This window comes from Phodopus roborovskii, unplaced genomic scaffold (assembly GCF_943737965.1).
Source record: "Phodopus roborovskii unplaced genomic scaffold, PHOROB, whole genome shotgun sequence".
NCBI lineage: Eukaryota > Metazoa > Chordata > Mammalia > Rodentia > Cricetidae > Phodopus > Phodopus roborovskii.
The window spans coordinates 1,734,187-1,759,919 of NW_026126575.1; the positions used below are offsets into that span (position 1 = coordinate 1,734,187).

Genomic DNA, 25,733 nt, shown 5'->3' on the forward strand with positions numbered 1-25,733 from the left:
TATTATTTTAGGAAATCAAATAGTGATGAAAAGGAGACAAGCATACAGGAAACAAGTGACCAACTGCTCCTGGGCTGTCCCTGCCCAGACAGGGGGTGGGGATGCTGGTCCAGCAGCAAGTACCTGGTACCTAAAGCATCAGTATCCAGGCAGGATGTGTGCTTTGCTTATGTTTTAACTGCAGGAGCATAGTCACCTTGCTCTGCTTCCTACACCACACAAACTAGCCTGAGGCTACCAATTTCTTGACCAATTCTGAGTAACCAAGCACCTGTCATGTGCCAGTCCTGAGGTGGGCCTGGGGAGACATCCCATAGGAGAAGTTGTAGGAGATTTAGATACAGGAGGGCTTGGCAATGTGCTGTGATGGAGACCTTTGGGGGAAGATAGTGGGTTAATGTCATTCTGGACTAGGGAGGGGCTCCTGAGGGAAGTTCTGTAGCACACCCCCTGACTTCCTGAATCCGGGTTTTCCTTGGTTTGCTCAAGTTCTACTCAACAGGTCTTTATTCTAGGCCTCCAACTGCTGTTAGGAAAGAATCCTCAGATTGCCTCTTCCTGGGGCCCCAGAGCCACAACAGCCACCCCAACAAGCTCCAGCACTGCCCATGTGGATGATGGGACCTTGTGGAGAGGCTAGCCAGCAGCTGGTTTCTGTCCACTGTGCTGGTTTATGTTAATTGCAGATATTTTCATCGTATTGTGTTACTCCATCCATCTTTGTGAACGGGCCGTCTTGTAAAATTCTTTTAATTATGTTATTTTTTCTTGCCTATCTTCATCATCTACAATTATTTATAATATCATTGTCCTTGTTTCAAATGCTGGGAATAAACATTGTTGTAACAGTTCTTCGATGGGGTTCATATAATTTTTACAATTGCTTTGAAATGCCTCAATAGCCAAAGCTGGAGGAGGGTATTCATGTAGGGGGAGAAGATACCCCAAAGTGCTCCCTACTCTGGATGCCAGGTTGTCCTCATCCAGGGCAGCCCTAGGCTGGGGTGGCAGCAGCTTATGGGGGCTGGGTCAGATTTCAGAGTTGCTGTCCCCATAGATGTCAGGGCGAGATCCAGAAAGGGCACCGGCGGGGTAAGATGCCGGGAGAAAGATGGATGGTTTGTTTTCATTTTTATAGGATTTTCTGAAACCTCAACTTTCACCCCTCACCCCTGTTCAGCTCTCTTCTCCCAGAGAGCTATTTTCCTGTCTCCCTGTGGGAGTTGGCGGCTAGCTGTGGGGCAGAACCCAGTGGAATGAATGGCTGCTTAGAAGAGTTGCTTCATCTTGGGTATCATGGGTGAGACCTAGCTGTCTCTCCCCAAGTTGGCTGGGGGCCCCTTGCAAGGATGTCTAGAGACAGCCAGCACTTTGGATGAACTGGCACCTGGGCCTCACCCCCACATGGTCTTATGCTCTCACCAGAAGCTTTCAGATCTCTATAGGTAGTCATGCCCCTCCACCATTAGCACCCACCCCCTCCCATCCTATGATACTGACTTCCTCTGCTAAGTGTCCTCAGAGAAGGATAGCCCCCAGAAACATGCTCTGGCCAGGGCAGCAAGAGATACAACGTGCAGCAACCCATCAGGGAACCTAGGGCTCACAGGCTATCTAGACTAGGGCAGGGTACTTCTTGAGACTCCGAGAAGCTTTCTTGCCAGTGCCCTGAGCCACAACTGCTTCTGCAGGGTCTCAGCTCAAGGAAGTGTAGATCGACGGATCTGCCACCACAGGCCCTGGGTTCAGGGCATAGTACAAGTCCTTTGGATCAGAGGTGCTGGGGAGGACCAAGGGCCATCTGGCAGCAGCACCCCAAACCTGCATGGGGTACTGGGGTGATGTGTTATGCTATGTGGTCTATGGTTAGAATCAGCAGACCAGCCCCAGGTACAAGTCCTGAAGTGCAGACTGTGCACTTGGCTTGGTCCAGGCTGGGAGCTACAGCGTTTGTAGTCTGTGTGTGTGTGCACACGAGCACACAGGAAAGTAGAAGATTGGGGGTGGGGAGTAAGAGTCACTTTAGTAGTCACCAAAGAAATGTAAATAAGCCCTAAGTAGAGAGATGGACTGCATCGAGCACCTGAGATAGAAAAGCTGAAACCCAGTAGTGTGAGGCCAGGTGACTCAATGTCTAAATATCTGGTGTTTTTCTTTGTGGAAAACTAGAACAGTTTAACTTCTGAGAATCAATCCTAAGACAACACTGTTCATTAAAGTAAACTTATGAAGATACTCCAGCAATGCTGCTTACAACCCAGGTGCTGGAAACACTGACCATTTATGGAGCCCTGGGTTTCTGAGTCCAGTCTCAGTTTAGGTGGTTGGCTATCTTGCACTCCACCAAGGAGGGCTGCAATGAAAACTCATAGCACCCAATACTGTGTGGAGAGCTTAGGTGCTCAATACAGGGTGTGGGCTAGTGCTGGACCCATGCAGACTGGCTTCTGAAAGGTGAGGTGACAAATGAAGGAAACAGGTGATAACACTAAGCAAAGAGAATGAGAATAGAGCTGTCTCCTACTGTCCTGAGCTGGCTCACAGCTGAGACAGACCAAGCTATTACTTTTAGGTTGCAGATATAAAATTTGTTTTGTTTCTCTTTTTTTCCATTTGGAGATAGACACAGGTCAAGCCCTCACCCTGTGTGAGAAGTCACATCCCTGACTGAGATAGGGAGAGGCCAGCCTGAAACCTCTTACCTAGGACAGAGGCTCATTAGCTCACTGGTGAGGGCCTTGTGTGTGGAGCAATCAATCCACCCTGAGCTCTCACAAAAACTCTTCCCTGTTTCCCAGACACCAGACTCCAGGCCCAGGTTGGCCTCTAACCAACTCTGCTGGGCCAGACAAAGGTACCAGAGCTGCTGAGAATGACTAATATCACACCTCCCATGGGGACCAGCCATTGGAATTTGGAAGGGGCATTTGATGATTGAAGGGACTGGTCTTCCAATCCCACCAGTGTAATCTGATGACATGGCACTTAATTTGGGATAGCACATCCTGTGGACGTGGCAGTCCAAATAGTCTGTAAGCAAGGTGTGTGTGTGTGTGTGTGTGTGTTCTGTCCTTGTTCCTGACCATGTACCCTCCTCACCACACCTGTGGTAGTGGTAGTGAAAAGTGCCAGAGTCCTGGTGAGACATCCAAGCTGCTCAATCACTTGCTGCATGCACAAGCATGAGAACCTGATGTAAAAAATACCCAGTGTGGTGGTGTGTGTTTGCAATCCTAGCACTGGAAAGATGAAAAGGCTTGGTGCATGCTGGCCTTGTGAGTTCCAGGTGAAAGACCCAGTCTTAAAAACAAAACCAACCAAACCACCACCCTTAAACCAAGGTAAACAGTTCTTACTAATAATTGAGGTTGACTTCTGACCCCAGGGAGTGTTCGAGCACGCACGTGCGCGCGCGCGCGCGCGCGTGCACACACACACACACACACACACACACACACAGGCACAAGGAAATATAAGAAAAAGCCCTCTTTATGTTTCTCCAGCTTTTCAGGCTAACATAATATGTGAGTCCAGTGAAATCTGATTTAAAAACCAGAGTACATGGATCCTTCTGGTTCCCTACATAGATCTCTTTTCTTTTCTTTTGTTAGATTTTATTTTAAAATTTATTTATTTATTATGTATACAGTGTTCTGCCTGCAGGCCAGAAGAAGGCACCAGATCTCATTACAGATGGTTGTGAGCCACCATGTGGTTGTTGGGAATTGAACTCAGGACCTCTGGAAGAGCAGTAGTCAGTGCTCTTAACCTTTGAGCCATCTCTCCAGCCCTCCTACATAGATCTCACACAGAGAGAAGTGGAGCTGAGTGGCAGATCCTGAACGAAGGGCCTGGGATTGGAGCAGCAGCCACTGCCGCAGGCAGCTGTGCCATGGACCGACGAGCTCTTGGCCATAGTCATGTAGCTGTCTATCCTGACCCTAAATGAACACCAACCACAGCTTAGCCCCTTGTCCCAGACCCATGGGAGCAGGGGACCTCATCCATTGTTGGACAGTGGTAGTTAAATTCAGTTCAGAGTGAGTACTCTTTAGGCCACAGGTGCTCCCAGGCACACCTGTAGTAGGCCAGGTGCCAATTGAAATTCAGCCAGAGGACGGTGGCAAGAATATGGTGAATCTGGAGTCAACATGGCGAGCATTGGGTCCCCATACAGCCAAGCTGCTTGGATCCCAGACTTATTAGCCTGATAATCCACTGCAGCCCCAGTTCTCAGCATCCTGATGGGCTCTGCTGGGTCCAAACAAAGTCCCTCCCTTTCTCAGTTATGTACCTTGGTAAGGCCCTTGACCTGGCAAGTTCACCTTGTCACCTGTAGATTCTATGAGAGCTGTGGATGCAATGCTCACTTGGCCTGGGGACTGCTGGGGTTGTGACTGTTTTACCTCTTGGCCTTCTCAGGCACCCCAACAAGAAGGGGCCCAAGAAACAATGAAGATGGCATTTATAGGTGCAGTAGCTACTGCCAACATGTCATATGTTGACTGTTTGGCACTGTCCTATAGACACCACATTGAGAACTCTGCTTTAGCAGGTAGGGCCCAGTACCTGTCTAGCCTCCATGATGGGAACACTGTCTTATCATCAGAACTGAAGTGAGTGACAGCTTCTCTGCTTGTAGCAGCACCATAGAGGGCTGATACAAGATGGAAAACAGATTTCTGTTAGACATCTTAGGCAGAGGCTGGTGCCCAGCATCAGCTTCTGTGCTGCTGGTGTGTGACTGACAGTGGTTAACAATACCCTTGGTCAATAACTGGACCACTGAGGCTCTCTATGAATGAACCAAGCAGCTGTGCTAATGTGCCGAGTACAGAGCCCTGCACAGGGAAACCCATCTTTGAATGTACCTGAGACATAGTGACCCAGTACTGTGCAGACTGTGGCAGGGTACTGGCATCCAGGGAGAAGGGACTAGGGGTACTGGAAAGCACCCTCAGTGCACAGGGCATTCCCATGACAGAAGGACCTAGACTCAAAGTCAAGATGACCACCTTTTGGCAAGACCAGATGCCAAGTACAAGTTACTGCTTTTCACCATCCAAGGACAAGCCTCTGGGCTGGGACACAGAATGAGCAGCAGGGAGTATCCTGGGGCCTCTGCCACTGTTTGACCTCCTGTAATACCTAGCTGGGGGACAGAAGTACCATTGCTTAAAAACTGTTCCCAAACTAGCATTTTGGACACACCAAAGTAAACAGCTACAACACAGAAAGCACTTAGAACAATGTCTCACACAGCACAATGTCCAATGACTATTACACTCTGTTGTTATTCAACATTCTCAAATTATGTTGCACTCTGTCCAGCCTCTGTGACTTAGCACTCTCTGTTCCTTCTATCCTGGGTGATTTTTCTTCCTTCTGTTGCCTGGGGAACTTCCTCATCACCACCTATTCTCCTCTGGAAGGAGAGGGTCATGTGCTCTCTCTCCCATTGACCCCTTCCCCTAGGGCTACCCTAAGAAGCTACCCGTGAAGTTTCCTATACCAGATTGCTCCTGGGAAGCAGTTCCTCCCTCTTTACCTCCATGAGCACATGGGAGGGCAGGGCATCTCCAGGCAGGCTCTGCCTTGTGCTGCTGGCTCAGGTCTTGGCCCTGACTTCCAAAGGCATCACAGATGCTCCTCTATACACATTCCTGTGGGCCACTGATGAGCAGAGATCACTTTGCACATAGGTGAGATGGGATCCCAGGCTCTGAGTCTACCCACTTAACCATCCTCTTCATCACCACTCATTATGGGCACTGGTGCCATGACAGGACACATTGTTTGCTGTGTGCTCACTGGTCTGTGTGTGTTCTGGGCATAGTCTTGGGAGCCATGTCACCTTCTTGGGAAACCTTCCAAACCCCAGATTCAGTCAGGGATTTTTTTCTGTGAGATGTTATAACACTATACACCTTCCTGCCCAGCATAATATGACTAGTGGCAATACAAACATGGGAACACCTATACATAGTCTGTCTTTACACCTGCTGTGGGCTGATCAAGTGTCCCTACACTCACACAAACACACAGACCCCCAAGTTCCTCAGCTTGAGATTGCTGTTGGAGATAGCCTTTAAAGAGATCAAATTACAATGAGATTGCTAATGTTATTTCTAATAAAATATGACTAGTGTCTTCACAAGATTAAGACAGATACATAGAGAGCTGGCTACATGAAGACACTAAAGAAAGGACATTTGTAAGCCAAGGAGAGACTAGTCTTGCCCAGTCTCTGGTCTTGGATTCCCAGCTCCAGATTTCCAGAGCTGTGAACAGTTCAGGCAATGATACTGTGGAACTGTTATGGAGGCTAATGTCAAGTTTACTACCCACTGTAAGCTCCACAAACAAAGTCACCCCAGTTCTGTTCACTTTGCTAGTCCCAGAGCCAAGCACAGGGATGACACAATGGGGACTCAAAAGCACTGCAGAGTAGATGGAGAATTGGCTGTGAATTCTTTGAGTGCAGGCTCTGTATTTTGGTTGAGCTGTGTGCTCAGCTGGTATGCAGCTGGTTATACAAGACAGTGGTCCTTGTCTCTGCTGTGGGCCTACTTGCTGCTTCCTAGTCCCAAACAGAGACATAGAGAGACTGGGCCTCTGGTGACTGATGCCTTCCTTTGTGAGAGGACAATGTTATCTGTGGCCCTCTGGGCTTATGAGCCTTACCTGAAGTGTGGTCAAGGAGCCCTATTTCCTGGCTTGAATCAGGGCTGTTCTAGCCAAGAAATTACAAACCAAGGTGATGACTTTGCTCACCTCGTCTAAACTTTCCTTAACATCTATCCTCCTTTTCTAACCCAGGGTCCTAGAGCCACAGAGAACTATGAGTCTGTGTGCTAGCTGAGATGGGTCCATGTAAATAGTATGTGGGGGTAAAAGATTGAGGATCATAATGCATTACTACAAACAGACCCCTAGTGCCTCCTGTGTCATGAGGAACTATGCATAAGCCCTGCCTGTAACTGTGCACTACCTGTTCAACCTCCCAGTATACTCTGGCCAATTACCTCTAGCCCATGCATACTTAGCACATCAACTCAGATACGCAGCCCTCATGGACCAAGTACATAGACACCTCCTCAGAACTCTCACTTAGGACCCCGAGACCTGCAGCCCTCAAACACTCCTACACCCAGCTAATTTCCAGCTCAAGCCCTCATAAATCTTGCATATCCCAGTTCAGGCCTGTGCACTTCCCTTGTACTGTCTGTGGATACTTATTAGCTTACTGTCTGTTCTCTCCCACAACAATCTCCATACCTCTAGTACTAAGTGTTGGCCTGATACACAGTCAGCTTCAATAAAATGCAGATTGTCTAAATACACACACGACCCAAGAGATGACTACATGAAAGAAATACAGAGGCTCCACCTCCAGAAGCAGGTGCACACCCTAACACAGATATGAACATGGCCCTGAGCCTACTGGGCACCATGGCGCTGTGTTAGCCCTGGCAGGCTTTCCCTTCTCCTCTGAGCTCTCGGTAAGATCAATACCTCCTTCATAATGAAGCTGAGGTGTGTCCAAAATAGTAAACAGTGGGATAACATCCAACCCTAACCTCACCCCTACCCTCTCAGGACTCATACTTGCTTCCTAGCCAGGGGCTAGGGCTCACGATGCTGTTCTGACTGTGCTCAGGCCTACCATCTCTCACACTCTGCGTAGATGCAACTGCACTCACCAGGGATGTGGATCTTGAACTTGCCACTCTGGCCGAAGGCACTGTCGATGATGCCCTGCTCCCCTGTGGACAGCTGCACTTTAAGCCCCACAAAGAGCTGGATGTTGGTCTCCTTTTTGAACAGGGAACGTCCAATCACACTGTAGTCATCCATTACCTGTTCCCACATAGGAGAAGAGGTATTAGTAATGCACGCTGAGAACTGGCTCTGGAGTGGTGAAGTGCTCTGCCCACCTCACATATAATGATATATACAGGGTAGGGAGAAGGTCTGAGCTAGCTATTAAACATTCACCATATTCCCTTAACATAGGCTCTAAGAAGGGTCAACAGTCAGGCAACCTCAGGAGCCCCATGCTAAAGCCAAGATACAAGTCTACCAGGGTCAGAGAGCTTGAAGGGCAGAGGTAGCCTTGAGTCATATTCCCTGCCTCTGTCTTCAGGGGCTTCTGTAGCTCTGTGGAGCAGCAGTCCTGGCTCTGGCTTCCCCACCTAGGAGAGTCTAAGGAGCAGCCCTGACTTGCCATGCTGCCTTACCCACATGCCTTGGTTGAAGCTTTTCTTTGCTCACTATGTTGTACCTACTACCTGTTCTCAGCTGTCCAACTCCCCTCTACAATGCCCCATTAGTCTAGTTCCAGGCAAGATTCCTTATGGTCCCTGGCCCTGCTGCCTTGCCAGGCCTATTCCTTCAAGGCTCGCATCCCTGCCAGGGACCTTGGCTGCCTTCTTGATTCTACCATGAGCTGTCTTCTCCCATGTATGTTTCTGCACCCAGCCTGGCTGTATTTGTACCCAGTCTGCCAGAGTCTTATTAATAAGAGCTTTATCATGGCTGGGAATGAGACCCCCCTGCTGCTTGGCTGGTTCTTGTCCTCACTAACCCACTCTGCAGATGCTGTACTTAGCCACTAAGTCAGCCCCTATTATAAGAAGTGCCCCTCATTCTGGCAACTGCTATGGAAAATGCACCAACAGACCCCTCAGCTATAAATGCTGCTCCCAGGAAAATGCCATTTAGATATTCCTGTCCATGTGGGAACTGACAGCACACAGGCTACTCACTATCAGTGTCTGGTAGCAAAGGCCTTGGATCAGTTCAATGTCCCAGCATGGCTCCCATTGGCTACACTGTGACCACAAAGAGGAAAAGATACGAAGCACATAGGGCACTGGGTGGGTTTTAGCAAAGCTATGTGCAGTAGAGGTGCATGGAATCAGAAGAAGCTGCTGCCTCGGGGAAAGGATGTGGAGTGCCTGAAGAATTTTTCACTATATATCTTTCCTCCTTCTGACCTTTGAAATGAATGATCTGTTCAAAATTAAAATTAAAAATTAAGCCAGGCAGTGGTGCCGCATGCCTTTAATCCCACCATTTGGGAGTTTGAGGGCAGCCTGGCCTACTGGGCAAGTTCCAGGACAGCCAGGTCTACACAAGGAAACTCTGCCTTGAACACCTCCCCCCCCAAAAAAACCAAACCAAACCAAAACAAATTAAAAAATCAAAATAAATAGGGAAGTATTTGTCTTTCATTTTAACCATGCAAAACTATTATTTCTTGATAGCCACAGTAGGGGACAGTGTCTTCCAGCCACTTCTAGTGGCTGTCCCTTCTGAGGTGCATGCCATTGGTACAGAAACATCTCAGTGCTACTAAAGATGCCTGCGTCTGGCCATGCACCCTAGATGGACTGTTTTGAAAAGTAGAAACTGTCTCATTTACCCTAAAAACCTTTTGGAAAAACATATCCTATTCTCCTTGATTCATAGCACTAGATAAAAGGCACTGCATCCCTTCTCTCCTGGTGATTGATGAACTGGATACAAACAATGATAAGAATTACAATCTCCACTTGTGCAGCCCTCTGTAACTCACAAGCCTCTTTCCCACACAGCAACTCCTCCTTCCCTCCGAGATGGCTCCAGCACACTCCCCCAGGATAGCCCCTGCTCTTGGAGGGGTGGGTCTGTCTACTCGCCCTCTGAGCCAGCAGTGCCAGCCTTCTGCCCACTGGCATCCAGGAAGTTCCACTGATAAGGCTTTATGAAAGCTGTGCCTCGTTACCCAGCCAGGACAGCTCTAATTACAAATGGCACAAGATGGGACGGGAGCTTGTTGTTTCACAGAAACCCATCCCCACAACCACAGAATGGTCACTGAAGAGCTGGGTTCCCTGGCCAAGAGGGCAGGATCCATTACTGTTCACCTCTGCAGCCTAGTCTGGCATGGCTTGGATACTTAACTGGCCTAATGGCTCTAGCTTGAGCAGTCCATTTCCCTACGTCTGAAAGTGTTCAAGTCATGATCAGTCCTTGTTGCTATGACCTGTTTATCATGTCTCCTCTGGGCCTCCCTCCTCTTAATTGCCTTCAGGGACTCCATACTACCTAAGGGAGTCAGATTTGAGGAGCAGCACACAGGGATTTGACCCAGGCCTGCCAGACCCTTTGCAAAGTCTATGCTGAAACCCAGACCGGCAATCAGCATGACGTGGGTTCCTTCCATATGGAAGTGTTGGCTAGAGTGCTGCCCAGGATGCTGAGGCTCACTGGGACAGATAAACCTGAGACTCAGAGCCCCTCCAGCATCACTGTGTCCAGGAAATAAGAAGAGTGGTCTCTGGACCAAGAGCTCATCATCTTTAAAAAGCATCTTTAGTAAGACCCTGTCTTTACAAAAGTAAAAATTCAGCCAGGTGGTGGTGGCACATGCCTGTAATTCCAGCACTTGGGAGGTAAAGTCAGGAGGATTTCTGAGTTTGAGGCCAGCCTGGCTGACAGAGCAAGTTCCAGGACAGCCAGAGCTACACAGTGAGACCCTGGTTTGGTAAAACAAACAAACAAACAAACAACCCAACCCCCAAAGTTCATTACTGTGATCATACCAATAACAAATCCATCCTACTCATTCTTCCCAAGTACCTACAGTGCAACATTAAGGCAGATACCTAGCTGGCATCTGAGGGTATGCGTGGCCAGTCAGAATAGGCCTAGATGGGATGATCTCAGGCTTCAGTGACCCTACAGCCTCCCCAGGCCCTTCTACAATGCTTCTATTATCCTTCTTCCTCTGTCCACTGGGGGATTCCTCTCTATCAACCCAGGTTCCACTCTGCATTCTGTTTCGGGTAGCCTTCCCTACCCCCAGGTGGAAGGCTACCCTGCCTTAAAACCTGAGAGCTTGTCCATTTAACCCTGCAAAGAACTAAAAGTTCTTCAAGGAAAGAGGTTCTTTTTTATACCCCACATCTCTCAGAGCTTGGTACACATGTGTTCAGAGATATTGGGGCAAGCATAAGCATACACACATGGAACTAAGGGGAAAGAAGGCATGGGAAGCTGGGTGGATCTCTGCTTCTTGGGGGCAAAGCTTTATCCATTCATGTGATATGTCTAGGGGTGACAGGACTCATCTATGAGAAGGCCTACTGGAAAAATGGTCATCGTCCCACCCTCTCCAGCCCTTGACCCCAGACAGGGTTTCTCTGTAGTCCCACTGTCCTGGAACTCGCTCTGTAGACCAGGCTGGCCTCAAACTCAGAGATCCTCCTGCTTCTGCCTCCTGAGTGCTGGGATTAAAAGCAAGGCATGCACCACCTCCTTCTTTTTCCTCTAGCCGTTTTTGTTTTGTTTTAAACTCTTCTTCAGAAGACATTAGGACTGATTCTAGCCCAGATGCGTTCTAGCCCAGATGCTGCCTACTCAACTTTGCAGCTCGGTGGTCAGAGCTAGCTGTCCAGTGAGACTGCAGGACTGACTTCCTGAACATAGAGCTGGGTGGCATGCGATACAGTGGCAAAGACCTTCAGAAGGCTCCTAACAGGCTCCTCTCTCCTATTTCTCAGGTGTAAAATGTTATAAGTCAAATGTCACAAAGACAGTGGTGCTTCCCTCTCTCCATAAACCAGTTCCTTGCCAAGGGGATAGAGTACTTCCGTTAACACCAGGAGAATGTCAAAAAGCTTCAGAACTTTCATGCCAGAGACGTCCCTGAAGTTAGTTTTAGTGCTACCTAAACAAGGCATAGGGTAAAGGGCTAGAAGTCCACACTAGCTATGTTCTCGGCCGGCTGAACAGTGGTAGGTGAGTCTCCAGTCCTATGGGGCAGCTGGGGTGTGGGAAGCCCTATGCATGGACCTATATTATAACAATACTTTTTGTTTGTTTTTTGAGACAGGGTCTCTCTGAGTATCCCTGGATGTCTTGGAGCTTACTATGTAGACCAGGCTGGCCTCGAATTCAGAGATTCCCCCTGCCTCTGCATCCTGAGTGCTGGGATTAAAGGTGCGCATCACCATGCCCAGCACCACAGTATTGTTTTAGTAATCCAGGTCAAGGTGTGGATTTCTTGGTCTTTTACTGGCTTCACCAGAGGCTACAGAGGCTCCATCTTGCTGGCTGGCTTCAGTGCTGCTATGTCGAGAGTGGCAGCCAAAAGGATTTAAAATCTAAAAGAAGTGTCTCTGTCATTCTGGCTTTCTTGTTTTATGGCCTAGCCAGAAGACATACTAGCACCAAGTAGGTTCACACTGTGTCCTTTACTAACCTCTGTGTCTTCATTTCCAAGTGTAGGTTAAGCCCAGAAAGGGTAGAGATGCAGTTCAACCCCTAAGTCCCTGTGCATTCCCTGGATACTATTGGTCATGCCTGCTTACAGATCCTACTATCACTTTACATAACTGATCGAGTGTGTGGTTTTTGCATTGTGTCAGCCCCACATAGGAGACTGAGGGTGACCTAGGGTGACTGTGGTTACTCCTGAGGATAGTGCTAGAGAGCAGAGTAGACCATCAAGTCCATTTCACCATAGGCTGTCAGGTGGGTGCCCCTCCTGCTGTTCAGAGCAAGTGGGGGTTGCTCTGTCTACGCCTCACAAGACCTAAGGGGCAGGGGAGAGGTCACCGCTGTGAATGAATCCAGCATGGCTTTCTCGGTTGTCTGGGTTCCCCTGGGCTGACTGGGTGGTGGTGCTGGAAGCCCAGCCCAGGGACAACAGTCGCTGTGGTCAAGGACTCTACTTCCCACAAGTGGTCTACAGGGAGGAAGCAGCACAGTATGACCTGGAGCCCAGCACCCTTTCAGGCTCCCCTGTTTAGCTGTGCGTGATATGGCACTCAACCCAGAACACATCAAAGAAGCCCAGTGGCTCAACTCACAGAATTGCAGTGAGAGGAAACTACGGAGAGCACACCCTAGCACACGGCAAGGAGAGCCTTGTCAGAGCATTGGAGGGCCTGAATTCTGAACCAATCACCCATGTCAAACTGAAGGCAATGCTGATGGGGTTTGCTGGTGGCCTTGTTCCTGGGGACAATGCTGAACACAGGCCAGCGGTCACAATAGCTCAAGTGGGGACTTTCACTGCTTTCATGAGTATAATTTGCTTCATCTACCCGCCTGTGGTTGCTGGAGGGATCAAGCTCCCTCAGCAGTTACAGCTGTGCATCCAAGTTCAGGCTCTTGCTGCCATGCCAGGAGAGTCCCCATTGTCCCCAGCTTTTGAGCAGGGACTTGGCTGCTGGTGCACATAATTATGTCATTACATGTGTCTCTCTTCCAGGGCTCAGTTCCCAGGATGAGGCTTGGGAATTGCCCAAGTTCTGAAGCTTCAATAGTTCACCGTGCAGGAAGGGAAGTCACTGTGAAGAGAGCTGAGCCAGGCTCCCCACTACAGTGAGGAGGGAGGGCCCTGTGTTCCCAGAAGGGAAATGGTTCTAGTTGCTTTAGTTCTAGTCGTGTCTGTTATAGCATTATGGCCCGGGGCAGGGGACTTCTCCAAACCTCAGTATTTTCATGACATAAGTTGTTTGGATAAGGACATTGATACTGACCAGAACATGAAGACTTGAGAGTAGAATGACCATCAGAACAGACTCAGCATTAGCAAATGTCACACTGAAGTGGGGGATGGAGGGACATGTGAGGCAGATGATGTAACATATCCAGAAAGCCCAGATGCAGTGATCAGGACTTCTGGACAGGACCCACACTCAGTATTCCTAGTCAGTTGGGTACCCCTGGTACCTTCATCTTTCCCTTCCACTCTGGACAGTATCCTGGGTGAAGACAGGGACTGCTTCTGTAAAACCAGAAACAGTTCTTTGCTTTTCAAGGTTGCCGCAGGGATAAGAAGAGGTCTCTGGCACTAAAGTCTGTGAGAAATGAGTAGCTTCATCATAAGCCCTGTGTGAACCCTAAGAAACTAAGTTAACCGGCAATGGTCCCATCTCATCTCAGAACCTGAGGCCTGGGGTGGGCCAGCCTCACAACAGGCTACTACCTGGGATAGCTGTGCTACACCTCTGCTCACCACAAGCTCTCAGGCTCCTAAGGTTGCTTCCCTCAGGCCAGGCCTCCTTCCTTTCTGAACATTCTTTACCTGTTCTATATGTGCAGCCATTACCCGAATTCCTCCTGGGTAAACATCTGTTGGGGCTAAAGTGGTCCTAAGTGATTGCTCCCTGCCAGTTGCCCTCCAACAGGGAAAAGTAGACAAGTGTTTTATAGAGCACTGACTATATGCCAGCTACTTGGCTTTTCTTAAATGTGCATTCAACACCTCCCCCCAACCACCACCACAGTACTTATAGAGGAGTCAGGTTAGAGGAGTGACATGTCATAGCCATTCTAGTCTATGCCCCAACTCAATTCTAGTTTCCAGAGCCAGCTTTCTACCATGTCCTCCTACCTGACCCTGCAAGCCAGGAGAGAGGCTAGAGCTATGGTCAGGTTAGAGCACGAGGAAATCAACCTGTTGCAATGGACCTTCATACTCTCTGCCTCCTGGGACCCATCTGTTCAAGGGTCCACAGCCTCCACCTATTGGCTCCAGGGGTTGGGGTGCTGCAGATGACCTGCACAGCACCCTCAGGCCTGGGCTGTCCCTGCTCCGAAGAAGCAGGTGGTAGGTTCCCTTGGGCCCCTGGGCAGGCTTAACAAAACATCAGCAGTGGAGCTAAGAAGAGCCAGGAGCCTGAGGCAGTGCTGGTCAGACTTCAAAGCTGGCCAGTGCTCCTGGTGGCGTCTGTATGTTTACACTTGGTTGGGTCCATGCCTCAGGCTCCTGAAGTCCAGCCTGAGGCCTTTCTGATTGGCGCCATGGGGCCAGACCTGCAGTAGCCAGTCTTGGCTTGATGACCACTCCCACACCCCCCAAGTGGGGGCAGCTTCTTGCCACTACTCTGCCTAGACTCAGGGATGTGTGACATGAGCAGTGCTCATGTGAGCTATGGTCATGATGCATAGGGTTTAACAAGGGCCGCCTTATGGCTGGCAAAGCACCAGCACTTTCCATGTTTGTTTCCTATTCTTTATCTACTTGCCACACCCTGGGGCCCACTTTAGCGCTGTGCACAGTGCTGTCTGGTTCTGTAAGGCTTCTAAATCTAAAGAGAGTCTGTAGTAGGAGCTGGCAGGACCTTTCCCCCATGTACCATTATTTGCATGGGACTGTGTGAGCTCCAGGTGGTGAGGACTACAGTGAGGAAGGAGGAGGATGGTGCTGAAGTCAGGATGTAGTGGGCACCAAGTCTCACCTGCCTCACTTCTTTCCTGATGCCAAAGAAGGCAGAACTGCTATGGAGGAGAAATGTGGCCCCCATGGAGCAGGTTCCATTAGACCTGCTGGGAGTTCTTGTGATCCAGATAATCTGGGATAGGAAGCCTTGAATCACAGGATGTGGCAGGGCAGATAAGATGATGGCTGAAGCCTTCCCAGGACAGCTTCTGAAGGTCTAGCTCTGAGGTGATTGCAGCCCTGGGAACTGAAGTCACTCTGTTTCCAAGCCCACCCAATCCCCTATTCTAAGAAAATAGGTGACTTTATCACCTGGTGCTGGCTAGGTGGCCTGGCTGAGGGCTTCCCCAGTGGCTCAGGGTCTTGGTGTCACAGAAGCAACTCCTGGATCTGGAACCCTCCATGTTCTTCCATGTCTGACTAGTGGCTCTTTAGCTGCTCAGGCCCCACCCTTCTGGGTGCTCCACCTTAGATGGAGTTCTGTTCCTCTTCTCCTGCCTCTCAGTTTTCCACCCCATCCATGAGCTTTTGACCCTGCTGGCCCACAGGAAGACCCACTTTTCTGGCCTCTGGCCTCTGTTGAGGACAGGGCCCGTAGTTCTGTTCAGCTCTGACATACACTTAGCAACTCCTAATTTCTGCCAGATCTTTACCAACACACACTATTACGGATCTAACACTTCTACTTATATATACCCTAAGGGAGGTTGAACATTTCATTTGAAAAGCCACACCCCATCTCCCTGGGTTCCTGTTGGGTTTTACTTTTACTATATTTGGTCCAGGTCTGTAACTGTGTCTTTGACTACGTGCTACCCATCTTTGCTTCATATCTGTGACTGCTCTGTTAAAGGTAACTGTCCACTCATTTGACCTTTCTGCTTAGTCTCCTGACATCCTTTATTTTTTACTTTTGCTTCTTAGACACAGCATGTCAGTAGAGTTTGTGTTTTAACTTGATCTATTCGTCTGTCTTTATAGCTGGCATTTATTTAGTATGGCAAGTACATCTTAACTTTGTCCTTTGTATCTCTGTCATCATTTCTTGGTATTATTCTTGGTTTTTCTTGGTTTATCAAGTTCATTCCAGTTTTCCTTCTGTGAACAAGCATTTCTTCCAACTTTTCCATTCCATTCATTCTTTCTCTGTGCTCAAAATCTGATTCATATTTTGTGCTTTCCTGTCAAACAGTGCACCTTCAAAGTGCACCTCTCCAAGTGTTAGTCTACTGCCAGACAGGCCAGCCCGTGGAGCATTTCCAGAGAGCTTCCAGACCTGCAGACTTCCTTTTCTTCTCTTCCTGAGTGACGCTCCAGATGCCTTTACCTCTGTGAGCCCCTACTCCATGGCCCAATTCCTGGGGCTGCAGAACAAGCAGATCTGGTCAGCTGTAGCTGTGACCAGGATTCCCTCACAGGAAGAGCATGCCTCAGCAAGAGCTGTTTACCACGTAGACAAGGAACAGCAAACTGACCAGAGGGTCAAACTCTGCCTAGACCTGTTCTTAGATGGCTTGTGAGTTAAGAATAGCTTTTTGCCTAATGAGCTGAAAAACATTTTTGAAAAGAATATTTCATGATACATGAAAACTAAGCAAAAGTCAAATTTTAATGTTCACCAATGGAAAGTTTTATTTGATTGAACAAAAGCATATTTAGGTGCAGCTCAGCTATTTCTGGGCTTTACTAGGAAGGAAGCAATTGAGGCAGAGACTAAACCAGGCATTCAGGGACTTGCAGCTATAGGAATACTGATGGCCAACAGCCCATTCCACCCCACACTCACCTAGAGATTTGTTTGTTTTTGTTTTCTTGAGACAGGTTTGCAAAGTTTCTCAACCTTTCACTTTCCATTCTGTACTCTTCGGAAAGAACTCACGTGCAATCTATACTTTAGTGGAGAATAACACTTCACTTAAACTTTGCATACATTTCTATATAGTCCAGGCTGCCCTGAAACTCACTATGTAGACCAGGCTGGCCTTGACTCACAGAGATCCTCCTGCCTCTCGAATGCTAGTGATTTCTGTTAGTAGTGTGGACCACTCATATGAAAACAAGATGAAATGGGATTCAAAGTATACACTGTGGGGCTCAATGGGGTATGGGGCATCATCTTATTGAGCCCATTGGCAAAGCCCTGTGCTTATGTTTATGTTAACTCAACATACCTGACATTACAATATTTCTATCTCACAGAAAAACAATGATTAGAAAAATGAGAAAATTTAAAATAGTATATCCCATCATTATAGACACAAAGTAATTAAAAATGGGAATGAAGCTAGCACCAATTTTCTGGGTGGCTCATTTGTTAGCCAAGCAAAAAAAGTCACTTACTAATGGTAAGTTAATTAAATTGTGTTTGATTGCACCAGTTGAAAAAAAAAAAAAAAAGGTATCCAGAGAAAATAAGCTTATTTAAGATGACTAGATTTGGAGTAAGAACAGTACCCGGGCACCACTTACTCGAGGGACACCCACGTGTTCCAGCACATCTATAGGCTGAAGAGTAAGCACAGCAGAGACTCTGTGCCCCACAGTTAGCATCTCCGGGGTGTCAAGCACTGCCTACAGGACCCTGATTAACATTATTTTGGATGCTATTTCTATTCAGTCTTAGCCTCTACTGTGTGGATGGATGATCTTGGGCCTCCTCCTTGTATATCCAAGGCTGGCATAAACACAGGAACTCCATAGAACTGACTATGAAAGATGACACCTTTATGGGCAGCAAGAACAGAGGCCCACATGCCTTCAGCCATGCTCAGATGGTAAGTGTCCACTCACACACCTATCTATGAAGGTAGAGCCTCTCTTTACTAGCAACTTAGGACATCTCAGGTACCTGAGCTGACTGAGTGTTCTGTAGGACAGGGCCAGTCTGCCCAGCATTGCAGAACACGGGGTGGAGATCTGCCTAGGATATCAGATTTAACCTTTGTAAGATGATCTGACCACCCAGAAACTTCTTTGGCAGAGGCATACCTCAGAATGTTTGGAGTAAGCCAGCACAGTCAAGGATGAGAGTTCAGGACACTTTTCTGCCTTGCAAAGAGCACCTATGTACACAAGGTCCACTCTTTTGAGCCAGCGTGTCCGTCACTCCCTATTGCTGTGGATATGAGACTATATAGCTTCTTCAGCTGTTCAACATGGACTCCTTTCTCCAGAGACCTTTCAGGCCTTCATCCTTGGACTGGGAATGCATCATTGGTCCCCTGAAGTATGTACACACACACACACACACACACACACACACACACACACACACACACACTTTTTCCCTATCCCTCTGGGTTCAATTCCATTAGAGAACTTGCCTAACATAGCTGCCCCTCAGAACAACCTTTCTGGGCACTTGGGAACTATGCTGTTCTGGCTTTACCTGATGAGAACCAGTTCTCAAATGTGAAGGTACATGCTTCATGTCTGTGAGGTCAAGACTGTCTACATTCAGATGGATACGTCCTACTGAGATAAAATAGCCAACCCTGGTGACTGGAGAAGTCTGTGGCTCTCAGGACTGCCTATGTGAGATCTGATAGTGTTGACTGCAAATCTATGGTCTGATGCCTCCCTGGACTAAGTATGAAAAGGTTAGTGGCCCTGGGCTTCCCTGGATTAGTGACAGGACACAGATCAGCAAGTCTTTAGACCCTTCCCGTTGTTCTTGGGAGGCCTGGGTCACTTCAGCTGTGTTTCCTTGCTCCTCACTAGTCCCTCCTGTTCTCTAAGGAAGTGACAGGCCCGAGGGAAAACAATTAGATCTGGAGCCATACCAAGAAGACATTATTCTCCGATAGATGCTTTACTACAGAATAATTACACACTATAATGCTACTAATAAATCAAGCTGGATGAACAGCAACGCTCACTTTATCACCCCATCTGCAGAAGCATCTCTGCTGTGCTGAGGTGGATGGCACTCACCCAGGCCAAGGTCCTGAGCTAAGGGGCTGATCTGATGAAGCAGAAGAGCAGGGGAGGCAGAGAGCTCTAGCACGGATAGTGAATTAGAAAGAGAGTCCCGGGGCGTGTGTCTGTATGCCCCAGGTGGGTACTATGCAAGGGTCAGGCCTTGTACTAGCAGCTACACCAAGATGGGGAGGAGGGCTGCCTTTGTGCTGATTTGGTGGGAGCCCACCATACCCTGGGACCACACACAGCTACCAGGCCCTGTGGTACAGTCAGAGGGTCAGTTAGAAGAGACAGTGGGAGGCCTGGATACCCAGGAGCCCTTCATTCTAGGCCTGGATCACCACTCAACTTCAGGAAAGGTACCACATTGTGCAGACTCCAGTTACAGGCCTGCATCCCAGAGCTTTGTCCAGTCACAGTGACCTTAAGGTGCCCAGGTAGCCAGTGACTTCTCTGGTCTTCTCTCCTCTTGTTAGTATATCTATGAACCACTAGCCCTTTCCTACCCATATGCCAGGTACTCCCACTGGTCATGAGAAACTAGGCTGGGCTTGGCAGGAGCTAGCTACATGGAGTACAGGGTCTAGCAAAGGCAGAAAGCCTTTAGGAGAGGCCAGTCTGCTTACCTAGAGGATATGGCTATAGTCTAGCTTTATGAGGGCATGATGGAAAGCACTCATGTTGCCTTGGACCCTGGCCATAACTATCTACAGTCTAAAACCTGAGGACTGTTGACTCTGTCACAGCCCACACTGAGGCCTAGTACTGAGCAAGGAGAGGAAGAAATCCAAGGGCTGAGCTTACCCGCTCCACAAGACCATGCTTGTGCTTCAGCTTGTACACCCTCAGTGCTGGCAGGAAGCTCTCTGTGTAGTTCTTGTCTTCCAGTCCTTGTAGCAAGACACCATGGAAGGCCAGCCGGCATGTGTTGGTATGAATGTCAGCATCCAGCCTAGAGCCAATCACCAAGCATAATCTGGGGCAGGTGACTGGCTTCTCAAACTCTACCAGGGCCCACTGTTGCTGGGGGCACTGGCCTCCTGGAGTGTCACCTGCTTTTCTGTCCACCTCATCACCACCTTCTTTGGCTGTGGGCATGGAGTCCTTGCAGAGGTACTGCTCTTGGAAGAGGTATTCTCGGGAGAGGTCGAAGGAATCAAGTGTGGGCTCAAGGTCAAGGTTGTCAGGAGCAGGGCTGAAGAACAGCATGCGGCCCATGACTGTCTCATGGCCCACTGTGATATGGAACTTGGCCTTAGTCTGCAGGGGGCCCCGGAAGTAAGGGATCTTTTCCACAGAGATGAGGGCTGCATGAATGGTGTGCAGAGACTCAGGTGCACATACCAGCCCACGTTCCAACAGCTTGGGGTCAAACTGGGTGACACAGATGCCCAGTCGATCTCCTTGTATGGCAGAGGTGACAGGTGTGTGGAACATCTGCATGGACTTCACTTTCTTCACCACCTAATCAGGAGCAAAGGGGGAACATGTGAAATCAGGAGAAGGGAGGCCAGGGTTCAGTCAAACCTCCTTGGGCAATGAAAGCAGCAACCCTAAGGGCCAAGACCCAGGCTAGGCCACTTTTCAAATCTCATCCCTGTGCCCACACAAAAACACTGTTCACCCCAGTCTCCTCTGTCTTCTGGAAGCTGCTTCATCCAGCTTCTTTCTTTTCTAGCATATTCTAGTTCTCTGCAGAGCCTTGGCACCCAACTCCTTAGCCTATCGGTATGTCATTTGCTTTGAAGGTTCAGGTCAGATAACAAGCTATGGAATTTGTGACTAAGGGTAGGACTTGTCCCTGATTCCTGAGTGGCCTGCCCTTCTGCCTCTCCTCACCCATGAAACTCCCACTGTCTAGCCTGTGGCAGCTTGCCAAGGCTGAGGGCTCTCTGAGAAGGGTCTTCCTTTGGTTATTGGACATGGTCCCTGTGTCTAACATGTGCCAGGCTCTATTTGAGAAGGACCAGAACTAGCTCTGTTTCAAAGAGCTCAGTATCTAGAAACAGGAAAAAATATCTACCCAGGACAAGAAGATATATTAATGTTATTTTATATAATATAAATTAATACATGGAAACATGAGTTGATATTTACTGAAACACAATTCTACAATATAGGTGCAAGAGCCCCGAGAAACACAATGTGGCGTAGGGTGGGGTAGGCTCTGACTTTTGTACAGGCAGGGAGAAGAGCTCTATAGAGGCAGCCTCTGAGCTGAGGCTTATGAAAATCCAGAGAGACATAGTTCTAGGCGGAGGCACCAGTAAAGGCCAGGACCAGAGATGCAGACTCTATGAGGCTAAGCCATCAATTAAAGAGGCAGGAGAGCTGTTGCAGGCCAGAGGTCAAGGCCTAGGCGCTGGAGTTACCCGAAGGGGCAATGTGATCTTATCTCACTCTCTGAAAGTTAACACTGACTCCATATAGAGCAGGCTTCTGCCTTCACAGTATGCAAATCAGGAGCAGACACAACAGAGCCCGAGATGGTAGCATTCCTCCTGTGCCCCACTCATGAGATGCCATCAAACAATTTCAGTTGAATAAAGCAGAGTGCATGAAACCCATTTCATAAAACCCAGCAGGAGGAACAGAATGAGCCTGGTTCTTTATGATTCAGTTACAAACATCCCTGTCACTGGAGCTGGAGGTGGGCACCCACACTTTTCCTATTGGACACAGGGCCAATGCTGTGCTGGTGGCACTCAGGCCTAGAGTCTTTCACTAGAGTATCAAACTCAAGTGTTTGTTTAAAGATCATTAACTCCCCACCCACAGGGTCAGAGGGCAGAGAAAGTGAGAAGCAGTGTCAAAAGCTGCAGCCCAGATCAATCAAAGGGAAATGCAAGCCTTCTCTGAGGTGGCCTTGGAGGCAGTGGCTGATGGGGGAGGGGTCCTGAAGACTATCAGCTCACAGAACATCTACCCCAAGTGGACCTAAATCCCAGCTTCTCCTTGGGGCAGCACTGTAGATCCAAGGAGGAAAGTATGTCACAGCTTCTATGGGGCTGCAGTCTTATACCTTATGACATTCACATCCTTATTCACAGCTCTCAGCAGCAGGAAGGGCCTTTAGTCAACCCAATGGCTAGGCTGCCATACTCCTCAGACTCTCAGGTACCTGGGAAGCACTCTGCAGAAGGTGGGGCTCCCCAGCCTTCAGTAAAACTCTTCATACAGCCCAACTACATACACTCTGCAATCCATGTGTGTAACACTCTTAAGCCATAAGCCACACATGGTGGTTCAGAATATCCTGTGCTTTGCCAGGATTTCCTTCCGGCTTACATTTCTTCCTCTTGACAAATTCCTGGTACCCTAGCACCTAGGACACGTTGGGAAGCGCTTCCCAACATGTACCCCAGCAAGATGCACACTTGGACGCAGATCCTGCTTTACAGAGCAGTTACCATTTCTGCAAGGTGGGTTTAACTTAAGGCAGTGAACACTCACCTGTAAGCCTACCAGCGACTGCCCCCCCCCCCCCAGAACTCCAGTGTCACCAGTCCTTGATCCTACTGTGCACTCCCTGCAAACATGCTGCATGGCGTGGTGCAGGGACCCACCATCTGGAATTTGGTGTCTAGCATTCCCTCACCTTTTCTACACACACATGACTGTGCACAGGTTTATAACACAGGCAGTAGTAGTTGCTGATCACACTGCCTTGTGCAAGTGCCTACGTTTTCTGAAGGAGTGCACTATAGACAGGGTACTGAGAACCCTGCATGCATGGGGACTGCCTGCCATAGCCTTACACTTAGCTTGAGCTAGGCTCCTGTTCACACTCATCTGCAGTACTTGTGATTGTTGTTGGAAGTGCTATGATGAACCTTTCCTCTCACAAGAATCTGACCAGGTACCTATATGCAAGGAGGGCTCTCAAAAACTCGGATCCTATAGCAGAACTTCAGGGTCTCAGGAGTGAGGGTTCAGTTCTCTAAGCATAGACATACTCTTCTGCCATCAGGGTATAAGCCTAGCTGCTGTACATCTTTATAGTCTGGCATTGCAAGACTTCTTAGCATTGCTTGCTGCTCCCACCCAGCGCCAGGCGGGCTTCTCTCACAGCATGCTCTCCTTTCAACAGGCTCATGTTCTCAGGACTGAAATAATAAAGAATGCCTTGCGAGGGCATAAGAGCAGAGAGGCAAATAACTGAAGATCAAGATTCCAAGGACCAAGACAGGAAATTGTGAAGCAGATAAAGATGGGGACAGGCGGCAAGCCACTACTTTGGCTCTCCAGGGCATAAGCAGACAGTATCACCAGTCGTCAGTGAACTTGCATTCCATCCATGGAGGCTAAGAATAGAGGACTGACCTAGACACTAACAGTACAGAAACTCACTCATTTTCTAATTTTGTGAGACTCTATCCACTGACTCAATGGCCGTCAAGCATTCCTCACACAATGCAGAATGAGCTAGCACAAGTGTATCAACATGTCTGCTCCATTTCTTTCACATGTAAGCCCCGGGCCAGGATGTGGGCAAGAAACCAACAGCATTTGGGTTTATGGGGTCTGCTACATGGGGATGGAATAAGAGCTAAATCTGCAATTAATGAATGTTAACTATGCGGAGATGCAGAGAGAGAAAAGGAAGCAGGATTTAGGAAAGCTAGCCAGCTTGCCTGAAGAGGTAGCATGGAGCTGGGGCCAGGAGGAAGAACCACCATGCACAGGAGACCCAGCAATTGGGGGGAGAACAAACCTAAGGTCCCTGTGAGGAGAGTGTGACCCTTTAAGAAACAAAGTGGGCAGGATGTTGGGGGTTGTGTTGGGCCCTAAGGCTAAAGACCACCTCTACCATGTAAGAAGGACAAACCAGGTGAGCCTGGGATGACACCTTGGGGTTTGTTTTCTGAATCAGAGTTTTGCTATGTAGCCCAGATTGGCCTTGAACTCGAGGTCTTCCTGTTGTAGCCTCTGGAGTGTAAGGGTTATGGATGTGCCCATGTGCCTGGCTTACATGCATCTTTAAAGGAGTACTTTGTGCACAGAGTGGAAAACAGATAGGGGAGAAATGAAGCAAGACAGAAGGAACTGGACAAAAAAAATCCTCAGAGGTCAAGTTACATTTTTGTTATTATTGTTCCTATATTTTTAAGACAGTCTCATGCCCTGGATTCCTGATTCTCTTGCCTCCATCTTCCAAGATTACAGGAATGTGCCAAGATTATAGGTATATGCCATCATGCCTAGCTTCAGAATGTTTGATGGGATGAGGAAGACATGGAGACAAGTCAGGTTCCAGGTAGTAGAAGACCTGTCTTGTGTTGGGTGGGGACCCAGGGTCTGAGCTCATTAAAGTTTGCAGTAATACACAGCCAATGGTCTAGAAGTAGAGTCCTAGAGAGAGTGGCCAATGTTACAATGACAAATTCCCATTCCACCCCACCACAACCCACCCTTGTCCTTGAATGGACTGGCCTCAACAAAGAAAGCTCCTTTGGGCCTCATTGTCTCAAAATGGTAGCTTTACGTTCCCAGACCTTAGGTGAAATGTGTATGCTACTTCCTGGTTCTCTGTGTTCACACAGCTATTCCCATCACCAAGAACAACAACCTTTTCTTCTGGGTAGGCCCAGCATAGCCTTGTCATGGCTCCTACTATGGTAGGCCCTGTCCTGGTTCTCTGGTGAGCAGTTAGAATGCAGAGGCTAGGAGATAGGGCTGGGACACTGCTGTGCCCTGAGTAGGATTACACAGTGGGTCCCTATGCTCTGATCTCAGCCCTGCTGAGGAAAGAAGGTGCAAATTCAGGGAGGAAGCAGAGGCGGGAGGAATACATCAAGCAGGCAAACAATTTTCTAAAACTCAAGTTTGTGCTTGCTAAGCACTTTGGTCCTTTCTGATTAACAAAGAAGCTTTAACATCATCTGGGTCAGTTATTCTACATAAAAACCCTACAAGGCAGGTCAATATTTTTACATTCAATTTTATGGATGAAGAAACAGGTTTGTGATGTCTCCAAGGTCACAAAGCAAATAGGCTGAGACTTGGGACAATAAACGCCAGCCTGCAAGGCAGGCCTGACACTCAGTCTTCTCTCCTGAGCAGCTGAGCAGAACCCGAAGCCCAAACCACTGCAGTTGGGCACAGATCGCTCTCCCGACAAGCTGCTGGGGTGTTGACCCATAGGTGGCTATAGATTGTAATTGAGCAGCAGTATGCTGTCCCTAGAGCATAAGTGTCCAAAATTCTAGACAGGTTACTACATGCCACCACAACTTGCCCAACCCCATCAAGGCCCTCTGGCAGGTGAGGAAGGAGCTGGGAAAGTAATATTTGCCTTGAAAGCCTTAGTAGTGCTGGCAGATACAGCCAGGCCTACCTCTCCCTAAACTCGAAGTCTGAGCCACTGTGCTGTCTGCCCTGGCAAAGAGTGGAAATATCCTCATGCAAACTAAGCCTGATGGTTTTTCTGACACCAATTTTGTACACAGGTTCATTTTGCTACCTTCATGGAAAAAAGGACCCACAGAGCCTGCTGCCTGATACACCCTCTCCAGCTCTCAAGTGTCTGCAACTTAGTTTGCTTAAAGTTGAACATGATGCCACTGTCTGGCACAATTGGGTTGGGTTCTTG

The 25,733-nt window shown here is 48.5% G+C and overlaps 2 protein-coding genes across 6 annotated transcripts in view; one reads left to right on the forward strand and one right to left on the reverse strand.

Moving 5' to 3' along the window:
* The window catches only part of Mgll (monoglyceride lipase), an 883,522-nt gene that overhangs the window by 355,656 nt on the left and 502,133 nt on the right, over positions 1-25,733 (forward strand). The window lies entirely within an intron of this gene.
* Eefsec (eukaryotic elongation factor, selenocysteine-tRNA specific) overlaps positions 1-25,733 on the reverse strand; it is a 196,518-nt gene that overhangs the window by 17,500 nt on the left and 153,285 nt on the right. For 3 of the 5 annotated variants that reach the window (XM_051203367.1, XM_051203366.1, XM_051203365.1), the window contains exons 5-6: positions 19,946-20,605; positions 7,704-7,860 (exon numbers count right to left, since the gene is read on the reverse strand). In XM_051203367.1, the coding sequence (XP_051059324.1) occupies positions 7,704-7,860; positions 19,946-20,605 (817 nt within the window). The remainder of the gene's footprint in view (positions 1-7,703; positions 7,861-19,945; positions 20,606-25,733) is intronic. The other 2 variants (XM_051203370.1, XM_051203368.1) reach the window with 2 other exon arrangements.